Source organism: Thunnus thynnus, chromosome 17, assembly GCF_963924715.1.
Source record: "Thunnus thynnus chromosome 17, fThuThy2.1, whole genome shotgun sequence".
Taxonomy (NCBI): domain Eukaryota; kingdom Metazoa; phylum Chordata; class Actinopteri; order Scombriformes; family Scombridae; genus Thunnus; species Thunnus thynnus.
This window is the reverse complement of record NC_089533.1, coordinates 4459942-4484019: the sequence shown is the minus strand read 5'-3', so window position 1 is coordinate 4484019 and position 24078 is coordinate 4459942. Positions and strand designations below refer to the sequence as shown.

Below are 24078 nucleotides of genomic sequence, written 5' to 3'. Positions count from 1 at the left end.
GATTGGTGTTCCTAATAAAGTGCTGCTGAGTACTGATGCAACCTGTCATGATGGGGGTCGCAAATAAACACTGATTTATTTTAAGGGGTCACAAAGGTTGGAAATTACTGCTATAGAGCATCTCACAGATGTTTTTATTATTTAATTCATATTATATATTATATTATATATATTGTTTGGCCTTGCATCCGAGTTGGTTTCTATTTCAGTCTTTTGTCAAACTTAAAATGTTTCCATTCATATGTTAACTAACCTTGACTTTTATCTCCTTGCTTGCTGCATTTAGCGGCAGCAGACTGTTAAATGCCTGATCATGACTTCACACCTGGTTAGAGGTGTTATTATCATCTGATAGAGGTCTTCGCTAGTTGCACGCGCGCACACGCACGCTCGCACCAATTCCCCACAGACTGTTTACAAACAAGTGGCCTACAGATGGCAGGGTCACTCACCCTGCTGATAACGAGGCCTGCTGCAGTGCAGTGCAGGATACACCAAACCTGCAGCCGCTGCAGGAGGATATACAGTAAATCTGCATGTCTGTCAACGCAACGCGATGTCTTTGTACTGATTACAGATTGTAACGATGATCTTTTAAAAAGATATCTATAAAGTAACAAGATGCTGCAAAAGGAGCAACGTGCAAAACCAGACATGGATTCTGTAGTGGACGAGGAAAGACAGATTGAGGCTTTGCGCTGCTGCGACGTGGAGGCACATTACAGCTGGATCCTGCAAGCAAACCGCATCAGTGTTGTTGTTTCTCGGTTTAAAGAGATTATTAGTCGGTGAAATCGATACCATGATCGCAGATGATCGATAATCTTTCGCTGCGGTGATTATAGTGAAGGATTGCACGTGTAAACTGGTCGGCTCCGCTCCTTTCCTGTGTGGTTTAAAAAAAAATGCACACGCCGCTTCTTGGCTCCCACCGGGTAGCATATGCGCGTATTGCTCTTGCTGCTACTCATCAACCGACCTTGAATGTGTCCTCGGATTAATGCTCACGCGTGATTGGTCGGACTCGCGGGGCTGCATCGGCTTCCTTCGATTTCATTGGCTGAGAGCGCTGTCAGTAAAGTCACATCCGCCTCCTGCGCTATTTGGTTGGACCTCCCTGCTCCCTTTTCTCTCGGCGGTGGGTCGGAGCCGCTGTCCCTGGCCTCGCATGTTCCCCTCTAAATTCATGTTTTGAATTTGATGCCCCTCTTGTAGATTTGCTCCATTTACACGCCTCTGAAGGGCCGCAGTCAATAGTTTTTTTTAAATTTCTCCTAGTATTCGGCATTTGGAGACTTTAACCCGAGCATGGCTGTGGTGAGCGGATCGTCTGGGCCGGTTGCCCGGCTCGAGGGCCGTGAATTCGAATACATGATGAAAAAGCGCTCGGTGACCGTCGGCCGGAACTCTTCTCAGGGCTCCGTGGACGTGAGCATGGGCCACTCCAGCTTCATCTCGCGGAGGCATCTGGAGATATTCACCGCCAGCGACGACGGTGCCGGCAGCGGAGACTTCTACCTGAGGTGTCTCGGTAAAAACGGGGTGTTTGTAGACGGAGTGTTCCTCAGACGGGGCGCCCCTCCTCTGCAGCTACCACGAATGTAAGTTGTTGGGGGGAACATGTGGATGCTAGCCGTAGTAGCCGGCCGGCTAAAGTTAACAGTTAACAACATTGGGTTTATATTGGCTAGCAGTGCCGAGGGGACCACGTGTTTTAGCATGTTAGCAAGAAGTCCGCATCCTGTCCACAATGCCATTTTCTTTGTTGACATTTTTTGTTAGTAACAGTGTTTATTAGCCGCCTTCCTTCACTCCACGTCCTCTCCTGCGGTTAACTAGCCGCATTCCTGCGTGTCTGTACCGGAGCTAGTTAGCCAAAATAACCTAGCTAGCTCACAGCCACGGGGACGCTATTGTTGATGTTGACTTGTGGTTATTTTTCCTCTGTCACATGGACTCTCTTGACTTAGAAATGGTTAACTCGTGATACTGTAAACATTCACCCCCGTAGTCATGCAAACACAAGCAGTTAGCTGTAGTTTCTGTGCGGTTGTGAATGGAGCTCCCCTCGACCCCTAAACGTAAACAAACCCGCCCGTCCCCGCCCTGCCGGCTCAACAGCACAGCCTGCGGGAACTTTGGCCTCCATTCAAATACGCTGAAGTCTTCCTGGCAAGTGTGTCTCATCAATGATTTGCTAACATTAACTATGAAATAAGTTGTTTTTTTTCTGGCGTGACGGATCTTTAATAGTTAAATTAGAGGGGGTTTTTTTAAGAGTAAGAGAGACTGGCCTAGTGGTGAACAGACAGTTTGAGAGCGGTGATGGTGCAGGTTGCAGCCTGCATGGTGCCATTGTTTTAACTTTTAGGATTGTTGATGATGTGCAGTTGTGAAATGTGCTGCTTTCTAAACAAACACGTATCACTCCAGGAAATCTATAGCACTGATCTGTAGTAATCTGATACTGGGTGTAGGCTATTTTAGAGTGGCAGTTTAACAGATAAGTACAATTTGGATAATCAGTTCATTATTTTAATTTATTTATCAAGCAACAATGCTAAACAATCTCTGTTACCAGCTTCTCAAATGTAAAGAGTTGCTGTTTTTTCCTCTGCCATCGCAAATTGATTATCTTTTGGGGTTTGGGGTAATTTGATGTAAAGCCAATGATTGTGGCTTAGTAGATTAATCACTTAGTTTTAATATCCTGTTGTTATATATTAATCAAACATGTCAATTTTCTGGTTCCAGCTCCACGTATGTGAAGATTTACTACTTTTCTCAGTTATATATCATTGCAAACTAAATATCTTGGTGTTTTTGTTTTTTTTGCAATTAAAATACTTCAATTTAGCCAGTGTGGGGAAAAGTGTTAATTACAGTTTTTGCTATTTTCAGAAATTTTATAGACTAAATGATCAATCAGTTGAAGAATGTGTCATGGAACATACCGCTTCCAAAATGGAAAAAGGCCTCAGACTCTACTGTTTCATCCCTGACATTTTTTTTGTGGTGTGCAATTTTGTCCTCCCTCGAATAATATCTGATAATCTAAAATAAAACAAGCCCCAGGGTGTATTTATGCACATAAAACAACAGAGCATTAGATTAAAACTGAGTTGAAACACATAAATCGTAATAGGAAGATCACGTTCGACCACAAACACACCAAACTAACTTGTTTACATTTTCACCAGACATATTTTTCAGGGAGGTGGTTGCAGTTTATTCACTACAGAGTCGTGTAGTGCATACAAACCTACCAGCCTCTGCCAACTGCGACTTCCCACTCCGCTTTCAGCTATTGTGCAATGTTAAATTGAAACCACTTTTTTTTTTTTTTTTTGCACTGCACAAAGAATAAGTGAACTTGTTTTGACTTGATGCAATATCTGGACTGCCAAAATTGTTGTTTTTGCGCAACAACCTTTTGTGCAACTGCACTTTTGTGTTATTGAGATTGATGGTTACATCGATTTTCTGCGCTATTAGCTACATCGTACTATATACACCAATGCATTTCATTATGTAAGCTCCAAGAGAACAAGGGAGGAGAAGCAGCGGTTTCACATTCTCTTATTGATCAGGCTGACTGCCAATAAAGAGCTTTTAATCAGCAGCAGTCTTTACTACACATACGTGCATAAGTAAGACACAAGCAGCTGTAGCATGGGCTCACGTGCTTTTACTGTAATCCTCAAGCTAGAGAGGACACTTAAACGACCCTCACTGTTTAGAAGAAGAAAGATGCCACTAAGGAAACGGATTGACAGCATGAGAGAACTTGCAGAGCTGTGGCTCAGGGGACAGGTTGGTTGTATTCCAGGGATTCCTCTTTGGTGATGTAAACAGGCCGAACAGAAGGAACAGCCCTCCCTCCCTCCCTGTTCCCCGTCTTCTCCCACACCCGCAAATTCTCTCCCAAGTTGTTGCTCTTCCTGTCTCGCTGTCTTCTTTGTTTACATTCTTTTTTTTTTTTTTTCGTGGTGGTGGTGGGGTAGAGTGGAGGGGGGTGAAAATCAAGTGAAAGTTTTCAGTTGAACAAGCTTTGTTTGTTGCCGTCCTCACAGCTTCGCAGCATAGCAACTGTGCGTTTTTTGGAGTTTAGGCCCCATTGTGTTCATACAGGGGAATAAGAGGCTTCCATGAATGAATGCATGCATGGGGGGGGGGGGGGGGGGTGTTCAACAACAACAACATCATCATCATGGATAGATTAGTGCAAATAATCATTAATTGCAGCACTAATTGCATGACAGTGTTTGTTAGAGTTTGCTTTTATTACCAGTTTTAACACTGGGAATCCTCTGTCTTTAGAGTCCCTTTAAAATAACAAGATGCATTTATTCTCAGCTGCAAACTGTCTGAGCAGGGCCTGTGTATCTAAACCTCAATATCCTGTATCATAACCTCAGTAGTAGATATTAGCGCTGAAGCTAATTCATTCACCAATCAGATGATTTACAGAAAATTAACTGGCAACAATTTTGAAACTCGATGAATCGTTTGAATATGTTTTCAAGCAAAAAAGCCTTTTTACCTTTTCTCAAATGGGAATATTTGCTGCTTTTGTTTTAAACACATTTGAGGTTTCGTACTACTGGTCAGGAAAAAGAAAGCAATTTGAAGACATCCTGTTGGGTGTCAGAATCTTGTGATAAGCAGGTTTCGCTGGTTTACGTAACAGACTGAGAAAATCATCCGCAGATAAAAGTGATAATTGTCAGTTGAAGCTAATTGAAGTTGAATATAGAGCTGACTGAAATGTGTCTGTAGCATCGAGTATTAGAAGTTGGTAACGAATGTCTAGTCAGAATTGTCTGGTTTACTGATTCCTTGATCAGACACGTCCTGACTAAGTTTAGCCAATTTTCTCAGTGTTTTACAGAGTAGACGGGCCGAATGTAATGAAATAAACCAGTAAGAGCAAACATAAACATAAAACGCCACAATATGTAACAAGTGTGGATATTGTCGTCTACCTACTAAATCGATCAGTGTTGAAACAATTAGTCAATCCACAGACAATTAATTGGCAACTATTTTGATTATTGAATAATTATTTTAGATGTTTATTAAGCAAAAATGCCAAACATTTGCTGGTTGCAGCTTTCCGAATGTGCGGATTTGAAGTAGGGATGTCAACGGCCGAGAATATTATTGACCGGTTACGCATGTCGGGTCTACAGGTTAACTAACACACACACTCTGCTAACGGCTAGACAATTACATGTTCACAACATCAGATGTTCTTTTTAAATGGATTAAGTAGGTGCGACACTGACTTCTACACGGAGTGTTGCATTATGGGTTGTTTGTAGCATTAATGTTGCTAGGCTAGAGAGAGTCTTAAAGTCTGTTTATAGTGAGTATGTTAGAGTCAGTCAGCATTGAAAGTGTTTCGTTAGTCCAGTTTAACCTGCAGGAGTTTCTGAAGGCTGATGTAATGTGTTTTTCTGCCACGAAGGAAATAAATTTGAGTCCAAAACGTCTTCCACCGTCTCTGCTGCAGAAACAGAATATGTCAAGCCGCCAAATACCACCGTCACAGATGATAAGGAGGCAGTCTTATAAATGCTAACTGTTGGAGAAAATATTTTTTTACCCCTTCCAAGAGCCTGGCAGCAGAGTATTTAACTATACTATGATGTAAGTTATATTCAAAAAGAAACGTTATTCTTAAAGGAGAGGGGAAAGGGTCTATTATTATTACTTATATTCGTACGTTGAGCCCGAGTATGTTACGCCATCGAGAGCTACTGTGACTAAACACTCTGAAAAACACTTTGAGGAGAAGAAGGACAAGCTAAAAGTCAAGCTAACGTTAGCTCTGACTGCTGGACAGCTCCCACAAACAAAAGCTACGTCACAACTTTTCTTAAAAATAAACCAGTTAGTCGTCGGTTAATGGGTGTCGGTATGTCGGAAGCAAAATTAACCAAAACTGACGTTCCTAATTTGAAGCTTTTCTCTGTGTGATGGGAAACCGAATTACTTGGAATTTTTGGCTGTTGATCGGACAAAACGAGACATTTGAGGATCTGGGGCACTCACCGCCTCTGCTTAATAATTCACGGGGTGGGGGGGGACCCTGGAGTTTATGGGTTTTGGAAAAGCCTATCATCAGTGAGAAACTGTTGTCATGGTAGTGAGGAATTTGATGTGGTGATTATCTCGGTGAAAACACAGTCTGAACTTGTAGGGAAGTTAAACCATCATGTGGTGCCTTTTGTAATCTAACTATAAAGGAAGTTTTGTGTCTGTCTGTGTGTTCTCTCTTCACTTTTCTTGACAACCGTTCATCTGATCTACTTCACACTTGGCGGGTGTGTTGCTGAGGACCGAAGGAAGCGCGGCGTCGAGTGTGAAGTCGTTTGGATGAGCGGTTCTCGAGAAAGCTGCGAGCAGAGCAGCAATACCCGGAGGCCAAGTAATTGTCCCGTTCTGAACAGGCACGTTGTGAACGGGCACTGCACTGGTACACTATAAATATATATACAGCCCCCATTAGTCATGTGACATGTCTAAACGTCAGTATTCTCATATTAAAGATGCTCGGGTGATTGTTTGTGTTTTATATTTGAACATACACTAGTTTTCAGTGACAGTGGGATGAAACACAATGAAGAACATAAAGGAACAAGATTGTTTTTGATATTCTGTTATTCCTTGATTATATTTAGATATCATTGTCCCCACTCTGTCAGTTACACACACACACACACACACACACACACACACAGTTGCCAGATTTTGAGAAAAGCTCTGATGTTATTTAAAGGATCTTCCAAAAAACTTAAATCAGATCCTTTTAGAGAAGTCTCCTGAAAGGGTTCACGGAGGGCATATGCATAATGAAAGTGTCTCCCCTTACCAGTCTGGCTCCAGGAAGTGTTTCAGTCTCGTCCTGTGAGCAGCAAAGCTAATTTGAGATGTAGGTGTCGGGGATACAGTTCTCTCAGCAGATGCCAGCTCTTGCGAGGGCCCGGTGGAAAAAAAAACAACCAAACTGCTGTGCCTGGCACTCCTTTAACTAAATGAAAAGCAATGTGTGCCTTCTCCTCGTCTCCTGGGTGTCAGGCATCCTAATCCAAACAATGATTTTTAGAAGAATTCCCTAAATGTTTTTCCTTTCATCCCTCCCCAATGTAAACGTCTATCATATACTAATGATGAGCCTTTTTTTTTTTTTTAATCAAACCTAAGAAATCCACCTTAAATCTTGCTCAGTGTCTGTTGGCACCGTCCTTGCATTCCTGAGTCCATTTTGTTGGTTGTTGTAGTTTTTGAATTCCTCTGCAAATCAAATGGAGAAGTGATGGTTGGTTTTAATTATCAGCTATGTGGAAACCTCCGTGTTAGACGTTTTTGTGTTCTTTTTTAGATTCCAACAATATTCCAAAACTGTTTACAGGATTCGATGTCACAGAGGGACTTTATTTGTCACAGAAGGTTTTGGGCTGTTTTTGTCAGACACAACAAGACGTCTGAATATGTCGACTTGGCCTCTGTGGAAATTAAATTAAACTGGGGTATTTTTTAAAAACATTTCTTGGCTTTAACAATCAATCAGTTAATCAGGAAATGGAAACGTCACCGGGGCGAAGCAGACACTAGTGATTTTCTTCTCTTAGAAGCAACACAAACCCAACAGATAGAAAGAAAGATCCAGAGATGTCATATCCCACTGAAAGACCACCAAGACCACTAACAAAAGTTGCACAGTTGGAGAAAGAATCCAGAGTCCAGACTGTGTTATTCTGGGAAATATAGGAAAGGTTGAAGGAGAAATAAAATATCTTGGGTGCTTTGTAAGAACCAGGTTAATATTGAAGAATTCAAGCCATTAGTTTACAAGACGATATTAATTTGATTATTTGAATATATAAAACAGTTTGAGTTCCAAGGTTGAGAACAAATGTTACAATAACATCGTTAACGTTGTGCTACATCACAGAGAAATACAAAAACCGTAATAATGAGCCTTTTAAATCCAAACTTTACAAGCGAGCTGCCTGTTATCAACGATGAACGTGTCAGAACGACCATTAAGGAGACTGAGTTACCCGTAAATCCTCCCTCTCTCTCAGTTTCCAGGCAGTAAAGTACCGAAGCTGACAGATATTTCCAGACCAGTTCACTGACTGAGTGATGAAGCTATGCCATTGGTCGGCTGAAGGCCAATAGCGTAACTTTATCAGTCGCCTCAGCCGTGTTTCGCTACTCCTGTATTTGTTGTTTCAAAATAAAAGCCGTTTAGCATTTAACACACTTTCCAGACCTAATTTTTACAAGGCGCGACTAACCGACCAATGAAAACCTGTCAAACTCGGTCGACTACGACTCATCGACTGACGGTTGGTCGACTATTAGGCAGCAGCCCTAATTAATATTATACCAGTGAAAAATGTTTTATAGATGGGATTTTCCTTTTAATAACTACTACAACTAATGACTTTTTTAAGATGTAAAGTATTTACTTTTATTTCTTTTTCCGTCCAACCAAGAGCAGAAAGTCCCAAAGTCGTTTTAAAACAGATGAAAGTAGCAAATCTTCACATTTGTGAAGCTTGAACCAACAAATGTTGGGACACTTTATTCTTGTTAAATGATCTGAATGCGAATCTGTTCAACATTTATAAATAGAGACAGACGCATATTTCCATCTGGATCATGTTGTTTTTATTGTGGCCCAATTTGCAGCCAATATATTGAAATCTGACAGTTAAAAAAATATGATTACAACACATCAGCCGATGACATTTTACAGCATAAAAATAAACTTCATGGTGTTCTCTTTTGGACGTATTTCTGTGCTTCATGTCATTGCCTGACATGTACACAATAGTGATTTATCAGTCAGGCTCCAGTTCACATGAGGCTGAAACGCTTCAAGCGTCTTTTATATTTACCGCTTCGTCTAATTTAAGCCCGTCCTCCACCGCCGCCGCCGAGGCCTCCAACGAAACAGTCGACACAGGGCAGCTCCAGTCTGCAGAACGTCGTCTGTGATAAATCCTCTGGTTTTTGTTGCTGCTGCTGCTTGATGGTTGGTGGGTTGGCAGAATGGAGGGAGCTTCATCAAGCAATTGCATCAGTATTTGAATTTAATTAACTTGTCTTTGTCAGCTAATTAAAAAGCAGAGAGGCAGAGAATCAGCAAAGTGTTAAAGCCTCAGTGGAGGTTTATGTGGCGTTTATCAAGAACTGGCTGGCTTTTGAAATGTTGTTTTCATCGACGGGCGTCTCCGCACTTGTTCTCAGAGCTGCAGCTCCGGAGGGTTTTTTTTAAATCCTTTTTTTATCTCTCTCTCTCTCTCTCTCTCTCTCTTTTTCCAGGTGCACTTTCAGGTTCCCCAGCACAAACATCAAGATCACATTCACCGCTTTGTCCAGCGGGAAGAAAGTGAAGCGCGAAGCACCGGAGTCCCCAGTGAAACCAGTACAACCCCAGATCTCCCCCCTGACCATCAACATTCCAGACAACATCGCTCACCTAATGAGCCCTCTGCCATCGCCTACTGGCACCATTAGGTACTCCCCACTGGAAATTTATGTATTCACTGGCCTTCAAGCAGACAGGAAGTGACTTCTTCTTCTTCTTCTGTGCTGCTTTAATTATTTCACAGAAAAATTGGTATTTTACATTTTAAAAAAGGTATAAAAAGCGATGTTAAAGATTACACCAGCAGTTCTCAACATTTTTGGCGTGTGAGCCCTTTATGAAGAAGAAATGCCTAGTTGGGGATGATGTCACGTTTCAGATGTTTGAGTTGTGAAGGGTTCCTCTCTTTATATTTATCTTACAGTCAACAAATCTCGTGTTTGGAGCCAAACCAACGATGACTTGTGTGTTTATTCTCTTATTCCTCTGTGCCGTAGACCTCCGTTAACGTCCAAAAACTATTAAAAACACATCAGTGAGTCACAGCGCTGCACTTGGTGACATGTTCCTTCATCATGAAGAGTTCGGTTTGTTTAGAAACGGCTCAAAAGACGAAGAGCAGCATCATGTTTTCCGTCTAGGGAGCGTTCTGCTCTCAGAGCTTTGCTAGCTTGTTGTGCTCTTCGTAACGAAGGAACATTGACGTGTTTTTTAATAGTTTTTTGACGATAACGGAGGAATAAGATATATCAGACTTTGCATACACACATAATACTTGTAAGTAGATCAATTCATTGTTTGTTTGGTTCTGCACATGAGATTTGTCAGCAATAAGAAAAATATAGAAAACTGTCATCTTTATCCTTTAATTTGAGGCACAAAGAAGTGAAATTATCCAATATTTAAAAACAAAAACAAAACAAAGATTAGAGGAAAACGTTTTTGTAGCAGAACGTTTTCTTCTTTCCTCTCCCGTAAATGATGTCACGACCCGTCAGATTTATCTGGTGACCCTGTGGAGGCCCCCCTCCCCTACTTTGGGAACCACTGAGCTAAACTACCTAATTATATGGAAGGTAGTTAAAACCAGCTCCACCCCGAGCAGCGACAGCAGTAACATGCTGCTTACACATTAATACAACAGGATAAACAATCTATGAAATAATATATCAGTTACGCTGCAGAACCAGTATTTTTACAGTGTGATATTGGTCATTTTATTATAATATAATAATAAGTAATAAGTAATAATATATAAGTAAAGGATCTGACTACTCCATTATTTGATCAGTTTTTGTTAATTCAATTGAATCCTCTCGTTTGGTTTCCAGGCTCTTTAAGATCCTGGATCAGTACGTGACTGTAAGAAGTCACTCCCGCACCGCTGCCCATAGTTGACCTTGAGGTGTCAGCTGACCTTGACGTGGCCCCTATAATATGAGGATCAGCTTAGGCTTAGAGAGGGAGGCGGCTCCATCTCAGACTCTTAGATCCTCTCGACCTCTGACCTCAGCCACATCGTTTAAAAAAAACCAAGCAGGTTTCTTCTCATTTGAAAGTTGACTTCTTCTTCTTATAGTGTGAAAAATAAACAGTCACGGTTGTGGAAAACGCAGCTGGTGACGTACATGCGGGGAGTCCTGATCATAACATGAGTCTGTTTACTGGAGTATTAGACGTGATCATGATGTGAATGCCTTGTTGCTTGAGGCCTGATTGCGGCTCCTGAAGTGACTGCAGACTTATAGGAGGAAGAGCCGTTTGCATAGATGTCGGCCCGAAGCGTTCCACTGCAGCACAGACTGCGGATGAGCCAATCCCTCCTGGGAAACTCTAGCTAACGTTTTAACTTAAAGCGCTTCATTGTCATGTCTTATTCTACTGTCTCTCAATATTCTCCCTTAAGTTTCCTGACAGCTGACAGTCGTGTTATTTATTTATTTATTTATTTATTTATTTATTTTATCCCTGCAGTGCTGCTAACTCGTGCCCCTCCAGCCCGCGGGGCGCAGGCTCTTCAGGCTACAGGATGGGAGGTCGAATGGTCAGCTCCGCAGAGCTGCAGCTTATAAATGACAACTCCCAGCCTGAGAACGACAAAGATGCCTCCGGAGGCGACAGTCCCAAGGTGAGAGCAGCTCCAGAGTCCAGCCGCCGGTTTACACTTTGTCACTTAGTACACCCACAGAGGAGTATAAACCCGTTGTTCTGTGTCTGCTGATGGGTTCAGATCATGATTTAATTCCCACATCTTCTACTAGATACACTGTAAACTATCTGATCACACTGATTTATGGTCACAACATGCGACACGGTGACAAAAACATCGTCTTCCACACACTCAGCTGTCTGTTTCATCAGTACATGTTGATCAGATGACATGTTCATTTTCATTATCTATTAATCTGTTGCTGGTTTTCTCAATTCATTGTTTGGTTTATAAAACAGTGACAAATGTCGACCAGTGTTTCCCAAAGATGCAACTTAAAATGTCTTGTTTTGTCCTGACTGACATATATTCAGTTTACTGTCATAGAAGACAGAGAAGAACAGAAAATATTCACTTTTAAGAAGCCAAACGTTTATTTCTTTAAAAAACTGACTCAAAATGATTCATCGATTATCAGAATAGTTGAATAGATTCATTTTCTGTTGATCGACTGATCGTTGCAGCTCTACGTTTTTCAATTTCCTGATATTTCAACAGCTGGTAAGTAAAATGTCAGAGAGCTGCATCGATTAATCGAACAGAAAATTAATCTGCAGCTATTTTGATAATTTACGAGTCATTATAATTTTTTAAAACAAAAATACCAAAAGAAAAGACTGTTCAAGCTTCTCTTTTTATTTTAACTGAATATCTTTTTGGTTTTAAACTGCTGTTCAGACAAAACAAGACATTTAATAACATTTTTTGTTTGGTTTATGGACCAAACGTCTAAACATTTTTAAAGAACTGGTATTGTGGAAAACAAAAACAGTGAAGTTTGAGATGCATTAAGGATGAACAGTAAACAGCCTGCTGGACAGAGAAGAAGGAAAGATGAAGATTTAGAGAAATCCAAACAACTTCTGGTGAATAAAATGTCACTGATATGTTTTAAAATAGACTCAGTATTTATAAAAATGAGTCCTAAAAGGCCACAATAGAAGATCTTTAATAAAGAAATACTAACAAAGATCATTGTTAGTTGCAGCTGTAGACAAAACGAAGAACTGTTTGGGTTTGCGTGTCATGATCTGAACACACAGCACGACATGAAGTCAGTGTTTCACTGTTTGAACACTCGATTTCCCAAACAAAACATATTTAACCTGCACGAATCTGGATAAAATACAATGACTTCTTTTTAAATTCTGATTAAAATAATGTCATATTTGAAGAATCTGTGATACAAACAAACTGCACACATCATACAACAAAGACACCAAAGAGATCAGAAGAGCAGGAGGTGGACTGTTAAGCAGCAGTTTGGTGATTTAGACCAGATTTGTCTATAAATATCTTTTTGCTCTGGCAAATTAAAGTGATGAATTACATGTTTTACAGCTGGAAGGAAGATGACACACAGACACACGTTTTGTTTTCTGGGTGTAATTGAAAATGTTTTGCTTCTCGGCAGGACGACTCCAAACCTCCGTACTCCTATGCACAGCTGATAGTCCAGGCCATAACGCTGGCTCCAGACAAGCAGCTCACACTAAACGGAATCTACAATCACATCACAAAGAATTACCCCTACTACAGAACCGCAGACAAGGGCTGGCAGGTGAGTCCACACGCATGTTTGACTGTCAGCACGATGGTGCAAAGATCCAAAACCTCAGTGCACGGTTTCCCTGGAAACAGGCAGAAGCTGGCAAAAAAAATGAAATAAAATGCAGAATATAATGATAAAAATGAACCTTTTATTATTTATTTCTTCTGCTGTAACGTCCTCTTCACTCCTCGCTTTTCTTCTTCTTCTTCTGCAGAACTCGATCCGTCACAACCTGTCGTTGAACCGTTACTTCATCAAAGTGGCGCGGTCGCAGGAGGAGCCCGGCAAAGGTTCATTCTGGAGGATAGACCCGTCCTCGGAGGGGAAGCTCATCGAGCAGGCCTTCAGGAAACGAAGGCCCCGGGGAGTCCCCTGCTTCAGGACCCCCCACGGACCCCTGTCCTCCAGGTCTGGTTTCATCCCGCTCTGTCTCTCACACACACACACACTGTCTTCCTGCTTTGATTCATAAAACCAACCGTTTACAACACAGTTTACTGCCGTCTGCCGGGTTGTTTTGTGTTTATCTCCACTATTAGGTTTTTTTTTGTGCTTATTAAAATTTTAGATTGAGCTGGAAGCAACACACACTTTCCAGATTCCAACAGCAATAACTGCAGAGTTTCATATGTCATGAAAACAGACATTTTATTACATTTTACAGACGTGACGTGATGATGTGTCCCTTTAAAAATAGTATAATTTTGGTCTTTTTACAACACTTGTAGTTATTTATTAGGGGTGTGATTCTATTTTCAGTCTTTCACTCCAGTATACTGCATGCAAACCAGTCACTGGTGTCCTTACTCAACTGAAATACAATATGAAACATAACAGTTATAAATGATCTGCAGCTTTTAAAAGGTTATCTGCATTTGAGAGCATTTTACAGTCTTCTGCCTGCATGAGAATAATGAGATAAAAGTGTAATTTACTGACCGACATCACTGGTTAAATGTCATGTAAAAACACAAGTTTTGTTGACTGGTCCACTAACGTTTAGTCTGAGTGACGGCGTATAAAGTATTCACAATATACTTCACACTAGTCTCACAGAGGTAGAATTATTTAGTCATTAAATCAAAATATGCTCGTATCCGCTGCCTTTTTTTTGAGGATGAACTTCTAGATAACTCTAGCGTGTGCATGCTGTTAACTGTCCGGGTGCTGCGCTGCCCTGGCAGTTTAGTTCCGCCTTTTTTCGTTGCGTCAACATCAAGTTAACGCTTAGAAAATCTTTTAACATCTGTGAATCGATTCAGAATCGTAGAAGATAAATGAATAAATGAACAACTAGTAACTGATAGTTACGACGTACTGAATAAAGACGCATGAAAGCCACTCTTTCTGTTTTTAATTAACTTTTTTTTTTTCTGTGACCCTCAGGAGCGCCCCGGCCTCTCCCAACCACTCGGGGGTGCTCTCCGCTCACTCCAGCGGCGTTCAGACCCCTGACAGCCTATCACGAGAGGGCTCCCCGGTTCCCCTGGAGCTGGAGAACTCAGCTCCAGCCCCAGTGTCCACCGCAGCGGTCCAGCCCAAACTGGCAGTCATCCAGGAAGCACGCTTTGCACAAAACACACCAGGTACACTTACTGCTTGTCTTTTAGTTTTCATGTGACTTTCTCTCTCTTACATGTTTGTTTACAGCAGCGTAAATCTGCTTCTGTGGATGTTGACTCTGGCTGGAGTCTCGTCGTTCATGTTTTCTTCTCACGTCATGTCAAGTTGAATCAAGTCAGCATTCCTGTCTCAAACAAAAACATTCCATGACAGAGAGAAAAAAATAAAAATCATCAGTGGATTTGACTGTAAAACTGTTAAGAAGTCATTAAATTTTATTGCCGCTCACAACGGTTGTTGGATCACTGTGTTGTCTTCAGGTAAAACAATTACAGGTCTTGTTAAACTCTGCTGGTTTTGGACCAAGTTTCTGAGCTTCACTGTTACACATAAACAGATTAATTTGAGGCCTTGACTGCTGACTTTGAAAACAACCTCAAACATTACAAAACATGGCGATCTTTATCTTTTCCACAGTGTTACAAATGCTGTTATTTTTGCACATCCTGGATACTTGAGTTAGTATTGAGTGGCGGCTTTCCACATATCATATCAGCCTGAATACAAGACGACTGATGTTAACACGGCCTCCTCTTCTCCAACGGCTGCTTTGTATACATACAACACACCTTCACACTCGTCCTGATGGGAAAGTTTCCCAGAGATACAGAGATGCTATTAATCCAAAGATAAGACAGCTCTCATCTTTGAAGCCTTTTTCTCTTGTTAAAAGTGAAAAGCGTTTGTTTAAAGCAGAACATAAATCCTACATCTTGTCTATCAATCACAGTCAAGCCTTCAGAAACTCACCCAACACTTTTAGTGCCTGCTGACTAACAGTCTCACTATAAACTGGCTAGCGTAGCAACATTAAGGTTACAACCTACACTGCAACACTCTGTCAGAGCTAGCTACCCCTAATTATTCTAGGGCTGTAGTCTGCTGGTCGACTGGTCGATTAGATGGTCGATATGCTCTCGTCCGACTAAATTCCATGGATGTATAAAGAGAACTGGATACAGGAAGAGCGCCAGGCTTTGAAGCCAATTTGACAAAGCGGTCAAACCGTGTAATTATAACGTCACGTGATGCACACTGGCCCAAAAAGACCTTTTCCCATAGACTTACATTGTGAAAGAGACATCTGTAAATCAGCGGATAAATTTTTCTGAGCGTCACAACCCCCGTGAAATGACTCACTATCAGAATTAAATCCGTTCGGTCCAATCACATTTCAAAAGCCTAGAAGAGCCGCATGATTGAATTGTTTTATCCCCATTCAAGTTAGCCGGAGGGCTAAACCGGAAGTAGCCGACTCGGCCATAGAAAGTCACTAGTGCGCATGCTCTATGGGCCGCACAATGCGGAAGATCCGGGTACTTTCATACCCGGAAGTCGATTTTTTTTTTTTTTTTTTTGGCTTCATGCGCCACTGAGCAACTTTCATAAGAATGAACGGGGGCCCCGCCTCCGACGCTGTATCCAGTTCTCTTTATACATCCATGCTAAATTCTCATTGGTCGAATAATCTCCGTGTTACTTTCCTAAGGAGAGAAGTGCTACATCAACAGCTTTCCAGGATTGATCCATTATTTCCTAAAATTAGGGGTTGTATTCAAAACACCCCCGTTGTTTTCACAACTTTGAACTCGCCCAACCCTAATGAAGCCTCCTGGGTCTAACTGCACTCAACGGTTACTGGGCGTCTACTGAATCAGCGTTTCTCCTGTAATAATTTCAACGAACCCCCGCCAAACCAAAATAGATATTTTTTTTAATGCCAAAAATAATGCTAAATATCAGTAGCGTATCTCCGTTTAGGAATAGGGCAGTGCTTAGTATGTTTGCGTAGCAAGTGGGAAAAGAGCGGCAGGAAAGTGACGGTTGATGCTAGCGGAGCAGAGGAAAAGATTAGCGGTGAGTTGTCAGTCTGGCAGTAAATGTACAGTTCAGACTCCAGTGTAACAGTTAATAAATGCTAAAAAGTCACGTCTGTTTCCCTAAGTGCTGCAAAAGTGAAGGGGGTTAGCTCCAAAGTTAGCAACAATACGTTAGCTTAACCTGAAGAGGCAAAACGGAGAAATGACTACAGCCCTAACCTATTCAAATGTAACTTTCATAACAAAACGTTGTCTTACATTCAGGCCAATAACTTTTTTTTTTTATTTGCAAGTTTTCTTTTTTTAATAATTAGAATAGGACTGCAACTTATTTTCTCAATTAATCCATTCACCTTCTTGTCTATAAAGTATCGGTAAATAGTAAAAAGGCCCGTTTTTAATTTCTTAGAGAAACATCTTCACATCTCTTGTTTGGTCTGATCAACAGTCTAAAATTATATATTCAGTTTACAATCATGTAAGACAAAGAAAAGATTCAAATCATTACATTTGAGAAGCTGCAACAAGCAAGTTTTGGGCACTTTTCTCTTTAAAAAAAATTACTAAAACCATTGATTATCATCAAAGCTGCCAATAAATGTTCCGTCAGTCAACTGATCATATATGGTCGTTCTCTCATGTCGCTGCACTGTTTCCGTTCCAGGCTCGCCTGTTAACAACCAGCCGGTACTCATAGCAGTCCAGCGTCAGTTACCTCAAACCATTAAGCCAGTGACCTACACCATGGCCTCCCCAGTGAGCACCAGCACCTCCCAGCCTGCTGTCCAGACTGTCCACGTCCTGCAGCAGATCCCAGCAGGGTCCCTCAGCCCCGCCGCTGTCATCACCCAGCCAGCCACCATCATCAAGAGCGAACCGCAGGAGAACGGAGAGCACACAGAGGTCAAAGGTCAGTCGGGAGCGAGCGAGGAAATCTCTTTGAGTAGCAAACATCGATACTTTTGAAAGAGTTTCAGTAGTTTTGAGTTTGAATGTCGGCGTAAAATGCTCATTCAGATTTTCTGATCTAAATCTTTATTTGTTTACTTTGTATTTTATTTAAGCTCTACTAGTTCTACTACAGCTGCTGAGACATTAAACATGGAGGTATTGAGAAGCTGAAATATTTTGCTAAATGTGGGAAAGAGTAACATACTAGTACTGAAAAATGACCTACTAGTGTTGGAAGCTGCTCTGTTCTTCTGCTTTGGTGCCTGAAATAACAATTTCCCCCAAAAATAACATAAAAAATGGGTAAAAAGAATCACCTCAAACCCTTCTAATGGTCTTGTAATTAAGTTTTATTTGTCATAAATAAGCCTGAAAACACTTAGCAACAGATTAGTCGTTTATCAAAATAGTTGTTGATTAATTTTCTGTTGATTTTAATTGACCAATCACTGCGGCTCTGGAGGAAATGATGTGTTCTGGACATTTGTACCAACAGTGATGTTTGCAGCTTGGCTCATACAGAGAGCTGTGAAATGGGGAAAATCTGCTTTAATGGAAGAAAGAAGAAACATAATCTTTGAGAATTGTTTGGTTTTTTGGTTCTGAGGCTGAAGTGTCTTCTTGGCTCAGATATCAGAGCAGTTTGAAAGATATCCAACGTGAGGAAGCTGTGAGTGTTGTGAGATCGTGTTTCTGTATTAGCAAAGTAGTCGTGAGGAGAGTTGAGCTATAAATATAAAAAACCAATTTATTTGGCAACAAAGAAAGGCCAAGTATGCAGCTTTTAGAAACATTTTCTTCCTTTACTTCCTATACTTTATCATTAATTACTCGCTGGTTTAATAACCCTTAATTCATCATGTTACAGTTGTTGGTGTAAAAGCACAGTCACTATACTAAGAAGACGGTTAATTACAAAAATAAGACTTACAGAACAGAAAGAAAGGGGAGAAATGCCAGCAGTATTTATGTTTTGTAGCATTAAATGTTTTTACTGAAGTCTTTTTTTTTTTTTTGTCCTCTCAGTCAAAGTGGAGACGGTTCCCACCATCACCTCTATAGGTGGCTCCAGTCGCATCATCCAGACCTCCCAGTCAGCCACGCCCCTGCAGACTGTTACCATAGTGCAGCAGGCCCCCATCGGTCAGCACCAGCTGCCCATCAAGGCCATCACACAGAACGGCACCCACAGCATCACCACTGCCATCCAGGGACCCGTCAGCTCAGGTGAGACACCACCTACATGTCCCTTCATAACCATCACTATACTGGTCTCTGATTGGTTATCCGCCTTTCGAGGTTTTCTAGTTCAGACGATGCAGCCGAATCACACAAAATGTAACTTTATTATTCAAAAAAGGGAATAAATTTGATCAGAGAGGCAGTAAAGTTGAGGCCAAGCTCACCGGAGCTTTTAACATGTCGGCGTTCGGTATTTAAAATCATGTGTTAATTGGTCGACAGTAGGATGGTAACGGTGCGGGGGAATCAGCCGCTCCAGAGTGGGTGAAAAATGCAGAAAATATATGAGAAGTAGGACTGCAACTAATGGTTTTCACTTTTTAATTTGTAGTAATTTCAGTCTTTCAAAAGTCAGAAACTTGTAAAAAAAAATTCGAATTTCCCAGAGTCCAATGCTTCAGATTTCTTGTTTTATCCAAAAACAAGCAAAAATATTCAATTTAAAATGATATAAAACAAGAGAAAAGCAGCAAATCTTCACATTTCAGAAGCTAGAAATGGAAAATATTTGATAATTTTGCTTGAAAATGACAATTAAGTTAATTTAGTTTTCTGTCAATCAGTGAACTGACTGATTCTTTCAGCTGTGGATACAAGATGACACAAACAATAGAAGAACTGCTCGGTGTTTTTCTATTAAAAAAAACCCTCCATTTGACATTTTTAATAGGCTTTTCATACAATTTATTTTGATTAACCATGCGTAGAGAAGTCTACTCTCTTATATTGTTGAAGCTGTCTAAACTTATTGGAATGATGGTTAACGACTAATCCAATAAATTCAAGTCAACCACAAGATCTTCTGTTGAACATAAACACTTTTCTTTGCCTCCGCTGAATCTGGAAAAAAAAAAAGTCTCTTAAAAGTCTATTATCCCATACTGGCAGCAGCTGAGCCAAACCACACTTCCCACAGGCCTCCTGCTTACAGATGCTGGTTAACCACAGTTTGAGCCGCTCTGACAGTCAAGTATTTCCTCCACTAACCCACCTCCTTCCCTTCTGTTTCCTTCCTCCTGTTTTTTTTTTTTTTCACAGCTCCAGCTGTGGCGAGCCCCCTCCACCTGCTGGCGGCCCACGCCTCCGCCTCCGCCTCCCTCCCCACCAAACGGCAGAACGGGGACCAGCTGGCCAGCGAACAGCCGGACGCCAAGCGCATCAAATCAGAGACCGAGGCGGCGGCCGCGGCGGCCTCGACCCCGGCGGACTCGGACTCATCGGCAGCTAACGACCAAGGCGGCCAACTCAACTAGTCCGTACAAACCACATAACCACACAACACCCCACCACCTTCTCTTCTCTTCTCTTCTCTCTCTCTCTCTCTCTCTCTCTCTCTCTCTCTCGTCCCCGTCGTTTCTTTTTTTATTTTTATTTGTCTTCCTTCTACCACTGACTCCCGAGGTGCCAAACGGAGAGGATTCTTTTCATTTTTCAGTTTGGGTTATCTGTTCTAGAGCATCAAAAGAAGAAGAAGAAACAAACACAAAAAGAGATAAAGTCCACCCCTTTAAAGACTGGAATGTGGATCAAGAACAAAATCAAGATAAACTCCAAATGAAAGGTGTCCCCTGTGAAGCCACTGAAAACAGGAGAGTGACTAAACCAAGACCACAGGAAGCCTTAACAACAATTTAACCCTTACGAGCTGACCTTTGACCTCACGTGGTCCAGCGGAGGAGGGGGGAAGTAGAAACCCCGACTCAGCTCGGGCTGGACGCCACCCCTTTCTGTCGTATCTACCTCAGAGCAGATAGGAGACTCTGGCAGCCAGCGGCGGACAACATCCTCCCATCCAGGACCCGTCGGGGGCGGAGGAGGGAGGAGGAGGGGGGGGAGTGACCAACCGAGCGACGAGTATGACGAACATCCGATGGTTCAAAAAAAAACTTTATTAAAAAAAAACAAAAAAACAACGGTCAACGCATTCAGAAAGGGATCAACTCTCGGAGCCAATATTCCTGAAACTCTGGCAGCTAGCCTCTCACAATACTGACCTTCCTTTACGCAGCTGTACGTAGATATGCAGTATTTTGTTGTTCAAATGTGGAGCATAGGATTTTTTTTTTTTTTAATTTTATGTATTTTCACTTATATAGATAAGTAATAATTTAATTAAAAGGAAGCGTACAAAACGGTGAGGTCGGTGACATTTCGGTAACTAATTTAGAAATCTCACTTTCTTTCTTTTTTTTTTTTTTTTTTTTATGTGGACTTCCTTTCTGTTCGGTGAAAAACAGTGTAGTTTTCGTAATAATTGTTTCTTTACCCGCCCCCCCCCCACACCAACCCCCTCCACCTCCACCACCCTCGTTCTGACATATCCACATGCCAATCGCTTCGTTATACCTACATATTTTAATACTTGAACAGATAACCGATTATAAGCATATGAAATCTCCATGTGTAGTTCCAGATGTTGATGACCTTGCATGTATCCGACAACAGAGAAGTTGTTAACTGTAAAATTTGAACAGAGGAGTTTAAAAAAAAAAAAAAAAAAAAGGAAAAAAAAAAGATTTAAAAAAAAAAAAAAAAAGAAGAAGAACCTGCTTTGTCCAAACCAGATTTGCTTGATTATTTTACTCTGTTCTGGCGACCTGGTGAGTCTGTTTTCTGATTGTACACGTTCCAAACAATAGTAAAAGGAAAAAAACAATTGATGTTTGTTCTGCTTCAGTGGAGAAATGCTTTTTTTTAATAAATTAATTTAAAGCCCTTTCCCTGTGTTTTCTTGCCTCCATATCAGAAAAATAAACCAACAAACTGTAGTAAAGTCTTCAAACCGGTAGTTGACCCTGTTCACCACCAGGGGGCGGTGTAGGAATGTTTGTCAGGTTGTCCTTGAGAGCAGTGGGTCTCAAAGTGAGGTTCAGGGGCCTCTGGGGGGTCCCCAGCAAATAGAGGAGGAATTTATTTTCATTATAATTCCATCCAAGTAACACGGTGACAGATTTTATGACTATTTTGGTCACAAAACAACATCTAAAAGCAAAAATCTTACCAGATGCAGGTCTGTGATCTAAGTTGTGTCAGTTTAAGGCTCCCTGACATGAAGTTTTAGATCCACTGCTTTAAAGGAGCAATGTGTAAGATTATAATATTCATAAGTATGTTTTTATTAGTGTATAATCACCTGAAAATAAGAATTGTAGTGTTTCTGTGACCTTTAGAATGAGCTCTTTATATCTACATAACAACACAACATGAGTGCATACAGACACTTTTATTCTCTTAATTTGTGTCAAATATATCATCACTAAATAAAAGCAGATGGCTAATTTTTTTTTTTTTTTTCAGATAGTGAAAAGTGATGTGTAGATTCATCAGATGAAAAGAAAAAGTAGTTAAGAGAAATTTTAGGTTTTTTGAATTCCTGTACAAATATAAATTGACAGTCAGTTAATCAGGTTGTAGGAAATAAATTATTACATATCAATGATTTTAATAATCTTTTTTCATTTCAAGACAGTTTTATCTCTCAGCTGATGTGTAATTTTCATTTTTCTCCATGTTTAGAGTCGCAGGTGCAGAAACACAATTTCCAGAACAAAAGAGCACTAATGAAGAGAAAATGTGGAAGAAACAAGCACAAAAGAAAATATTTTCATTTAAACTTTATTTATTAAAGATGAAACAGAAATACCTGCACTTTTAGTAGAAAGTACATTTTCTAGCTTAAAAGGCCTTTTTTCCACCTACATAACATTGCAGAGACTCAGGCACATCCTGTCTCCAAAAGAAAAACTCGTCGGTACATTTGTTACTTCCAGGCTGGATTATTGTAATTCCTTATTATCACGCTGCCATAACGAGTCTCTACAGACTCTCCAGCTGCTCCAGAATGCAGCTGCATGTTTACTGACAAAAAACTAGAAAAAGAGATGATCATATTTCTCCCATTTTAGCTTCTCCGCCAAGGACAACTGTAAAAATCCAGAATAGAAGTGGTTCTCTGTAAATTAAAGAGTACAGTCTGGACCTGATCTATGTGAAGAGAAACTATGAAAAACAATAAGAATAAAATGTACAAACCGCAAAATATAAAATTAAGATCAATCCAAAGAAACAGAATGTTTTAAGGTTTCTTTATAGATGTGCAACGAGCTGCTGCAGAGTCGAGGAGCAACAACAAGAAAATGAAAAGATGAACCAGATCTGATGTGTGTGAGAATTTCTCTTCTGGAGCTTTCGATCGTATCACAGAGTCTTCCTCAGCAGCCGTGGAAAAGAACTGAACAGCTACTGAGTGAAGGTCAGGTTTCAAGATCAAGAATTAACTTTCAATCTCAGTTTGTAAACCTGCAAGGATGAAAAGTCCAGTAAGTCCAATAAGTCCATTAAGTCATCAGAAAAAGGGTCAATTAGAACATGAACAAACTCTGATTTGCTGATGAAGATCATGCGAAAGCTCCAGAACAGCTAATGACTGCATCTATTGATGGGATGACTTTTACCAAGATCCAAATAATATTTTTAAAAAAAGGTGTTATTGTACAAAGAGAAGAACATAATCACTCCTAAAATCCCTAATGACTAATAATAATAATATTTCAAAAACAGACGAGGATGTTTTCAAATGTTTCCAAGGAACAAGGAACACAAGGATCCATCTTTGATTTCATCCATAAAGTATAAAAAAAAGGTGGAAAGTGGGACTAGAAAAGTTCTTAACTTCATCCTACACCCTGTTTGAACATCATTTGTTTATTTTTTATATTATTTTGTTATTTGAACATGTTCAAAATAAAAGAATCTAATCAAGGATCCATCTCAGATACATAGATTTAATATAAAAAGTCAACAGAACAGTTCTAGTAACTTTTTCTTTCATAACTCTTGTTTTTAAGAAGACAGAAGTAAATTTCCTTCTTCTTCTTCTTCTTCCATTAATGAAGCAGCTGCCATCTGAATCTCTCACAGCGTCGATGTTGTTGGTCGGATGTGTTCTGGTTGACACAGAGACGCCCGGCGACCGTGAAACAATTATCCCAGTTTGCATCCTGCGGAGCTCCAACATTCCTCCTTTGTGTCGGAGTTGCTAAATAAAGCCGCCGTGTCGGAGGTGTTTCCTCAATCCAGACTCGAAGGTTCGGTTCACAAAGCTGCAGATGTGCTGAACTGAAACAACAAACCCTCAGAGTCAAAACGAAACTCACTCAAGGTGTGAAGAAAGCTTTTAATTGTCCTGACATCACTAAATAACACCTGAGTCTCATGATGCAACCAGACAGATGTGCACTGATGTTAAACACGTCCTCGTCTTTAACGAGGCTGCTAATTAGCTGCAGAGAGA

At 40.7% G+C, this 24078-nt stretch overlaps 1 protein-coding gene across 1 annotated transcript; it reads left to right on the top strand.

Moving 5' to 3' along the window:
• The first annotated feature begins 1115 nt into the window (after window positions 1-1115).
• foxk2b (forkhead box K2b) lies at window positions 1116-21503 on the top strand. Its single transcript, XM_067615542.1, has 9 exons — window positions 1116-1601; window positions 9343-9537; window positions 11363-11516; window positions 13012-13158; window positions 13364-13557; window positions 14536-14735; window positions 17257-17502; window positions 18570-18770; window positions 19824-21503. Exons 1-9 carry the CDS (start codon window positions 1309-1311, stop codon window positions 20036-20038), a joined length of 1845 nt encoding a protein of 614 aa, XP_067471643.1. The 5' UTR covers window positions 1116-1308; the 3' UTR covers window positions 20039-21503.
• Window positions 21504-24078: the final 2575 nt, after the last annotated feature.